The following is a 3,465-nucleotide window of genomic DNA, read 5'->3' on the forward strand; positions in this document are numbered from 1 at the left end:
ATGCACTGCAATCATTTATATATGTATATTGACCCATGACCAGATGGCATTATATACGCATATAGTGTATGTATATGGGGTATGGGGGAAAGGTTATGGCGTTATATACACACCACCACCTGATCAGCTGATATACGTTTATGATTTAGCCCACAGAGGCTGAGATGATATGATGGGATGCCCTCAGGGGCATGATGATGTTATGTACACATATGCCTATGCATGATATGACATTTATACGTATACGCATGACATTATAAATATTTTCATGATTCATAGAGTTATTCAGACTTACAGGTTGAGTTCTTTACTCCATGTTTCTTTCATACCTTTTATATATTGATTTTATGCCTTACATACTCGGTACATTATTCGTATTGATGCCCTTATTGCCTTGGGGGCCAATGTTTCATGCCCGCATGTGCAGGGAGAAAGGCTAACAGTCCCCCTCCTTAGGATCCTAGCTTAGCGAGAGTTGGTGTGCTCCATTTGATCCGAAGCTTCTATTGGATTTTGGTACTATACTTTTGTATACATATAAGGGTATGACGGGGCCCAGTCCCATCTTTTATATAGTTTTACACTCTATTAGAGGTCTGTAGACACATCTATAGTTGGATACTATGTAGCCTTGTCGGCTCGCCCTACTGTATTCCGTATGTATATGTATATATGTCTTTTGAGTATATCTCCTCACGTATGTTATTCACATGATTCAGCAGTTTAGGGTAGATGTTATGCATGACCTACACTTATTTCATGTTTATATCTTAGATGTATGCTTAGGGGTGTTCGGTAGGTAGAACTCGAGCACTCGTCAAAGTCCATCGGTTTGGGTCGTGACATCGATATTCTGTATCATCCGGGGAAGTCTAATGTTGTAGCGGAAGCTCTTAGATGGAAATTTATGGGTAGTTTTGCTCACTTAGAGGCATATCAAAGGCTGTTGGCCAAGGAGATTCATTAGTTGGCTAGTTTGGGAGTTTGTCTTATGGATTCTAGTGAAGGATGAATGATTATGGAAAATAGGGATGAATCATCGCTTGTTGTGGAAGTCAATGAAAAGCAATACAACGACCCATTGTTGGTACAATTGAAGGAGGGGATTCATAGACATAAGACCATGGCCATTTCTCTTGGCATGGATAATGGTACACTAAGGTTTCAAGGGCGACTATGTGTTCCAAATATGGATGATCTACGGGAAAGAATCATGACCGAGGCTCACACTTCTAGGTATTCTGTGCACCCGGTCACTACAAAGATGTACCATGATCTTAAGGAAGTCTACTGGTGGAATGATATGAAGAGGAATGTAGCAGACTTTGTGGAAAGATGTCCAATTGTCTGCAAGTGAAGGCCGAACACCAAAGGCCCGGTGCGTTGGCACAGAACATAGAAATTCCGATGTGAAAATGGGAGATGATCAATATGGACTTTGTGGTAGGACTACCTCGCACTCCTCTCTAGTTCGACTCAATTTGGGTGATTGTGGATCGACTCACGAAATCAGCACACTTCTTACCTATTAAGGCTACTAACACAGCGGAACAGTATGCTTAGTTGTTTGTTAAGGAAATAGTCAGGCTGCGTGGCACTCCAGTTTCCATCATTTCTGATGGGGGAGGGGGGGGGGCACAGTTCACAGCTAAAATTTGGAAGGAATTTCAGCAAAGGTTGGGTACTCAGGTAAATCTTAGTACAACGTTTCATCCACAAACCGACGGGCAAGCAGAGCAGACTATTCAGATCCTCGAGGATATGTTGTGCGCTTGTATTCTTGACTTCAAAGGTAGATAGGATGATCATTTATCGCTCATAGAATTTGCCTACAATAATAGTTATCATGGTAGCACTTAGATGGCACCGTTTTAGGCTCTATATGGTAGGAGATGTAGATCTCTCATTGGATGGTTCGTGATTGGGGAAGCGGAGTTGATATGACCAGACCTCATGCATCAGGCTAAGGAGAATGTTAAGATCATTAAGAAACGGTTGAAAACTGCCCAGAGTCATCAGAAGTCCTATTCAGATATATGTCGCAGGGATTTGGAGTTCCAAGAGGATGATTGGGTATTCTTGAAGGTTTCCCCTATAAAGGGGGTAATGCAGTTCAGTGAGAAAGAAAAATTATGTTCGAGGTATGTCGGACCGTACAGAATCATTCAGAGGATTGCCCAGGTGGCTTACGGGCTAGAACTACCTCCGGAGATGTCTTTAGTGCACCAGGTGTTTCATGTATCCATGTTGAAGAAGGTGGTTGGAGATCCTTCTCTTATTGTTCCGGTTGAGACTATAAAGGATAATGAAGGACTGACTTACGAAGAAATTTCAATTACCATTCTTGATAGGCATGTCCGGAAGTTGAGAACTAAAGAGATTGCCTCCGTGAAAGTGCTATGGCAAAACCAACAGCTTGAAGAGGCCATCTGGGAAGCCGAGGAAGAGATGAAGAAGAAGTACCCTAATTTTTTTGAATGTATATGTAATTGTATCCATGGTGTAAAGAGCTAACTTTCTACAAATTATGTTCCCCCTATACAACTTGTGTTAAGGATACTCCCTCTTGGTAATGCAATGTTTATGGCATTGTTGCTGGTGTTGTTTCCGTATTGTTGTACATTGTTGTGTTGTGGTTATGTTTTTAGGATTGGTTTCTGGGATTCTCTGACAGGTGGATAGGCCCAGTTACAAAGGAAACTCTGCCGAAAGTTTTTGGAAATTTAGGGAGTTAGTCAAAAAATAGGGGACTGTTAGTGTGTGAAGTAATAGCTGAATCGCAGTGGATGCTAATAGCGAATTTTGACCCTCGTTTGAGGACGAATGATCCTAAGCGGGGGAGGATGTAAGCAAAAACTTGAGCTAATTTTAGGACCATTATGCGGTCCATTATGTGGCCGCATAATTATTTCGCGGGCCGCACAATCCATCGCAGATCAAACATAAAACTTTCCGGAGGAAAGTTCTGCGGGGCATTATGCGACCATAGAATTGGTCTGTGCACCGTAGACCTATTGCAGAGTGAATTCCATCATCCCACAACCCAACCTTTACTATTTTTAGCTTAACAATCTTTCTACACCCCTTGATAACATATGCATGTAAAATAACCAACCCTCTTGCCCAGAAATTATCTTGCTTATTATCCATTTCTACACAAAATTCGAAATTGAGGGTTAGGGTGTAGAATCTTACCTCTAGGATGAAGACCTAGTGAGTTTCCTTTCTCAATCATCCAAAACTTGGGCAAGAATTGAAGAACAATTATAGGAGAACACCTTCTCACTCTAGGGCACCCTCTCTCACTCTAAAATGTCAGATAATAGCTCAAAAATGACCCAAAGAGTGTATTTAACGAAATAGGGTCGGGTTTTAAAAAAATAAAAATGAAGCTCCGGAACAGGTTCTGCGGTCGGATATGCGACCGCATAATAGTTATGCGAACCGAATATCGGTGGCATAATT

The 3,465-nt window shown here is 41.6% G+C and overlaps 1 protein-coding gene across 1 annotated transcript; it reads left to right on the plus strand.

Moving 5' to 3' along the window:
• The first annotated feature begins 1,953 nt into the window (after positions 1-1,953).
• LOC138893953 (uncharacterized) lies at positions 1,954-2,514 on the plus strand. The gene has a single exon (XM_070178624.1). The coding sequence runs from the start codon at positions 1,954-1,956 to the stop codon at positions 2,512-2,514; it is 561 nt and encodes a 186-aa protein (XP_070034725.1).
• Positions 2,515-3,465: the final 951 nt, after the last annotated feature.

The sequence above is a fragment of the Nicotiana tomentosiformis genome, chromosome 6 (genome assembly GCF_000390325.3).
Source record: "Nicotiana tomentosiformis chromosome 6, ASM39032v3, whole genome shotgun sequence".
Lineage (NCBI taxonomy): Eukaryota > Viridiplantae > Streptophyta > Magnoliopsida > Solanales > Solanaceae > Nicotiana > Nicotiana tomentosiformis.

Excerpts from the sequence above, each read along its gene's own strand:
- LOC138893953 (XM_070178624.1), top strand. The coding sequence starts at position 1,954 with ATGCATCAGGCTAAGGAGAATGTTAAGATCATTAAGAAACGGTTGAAA.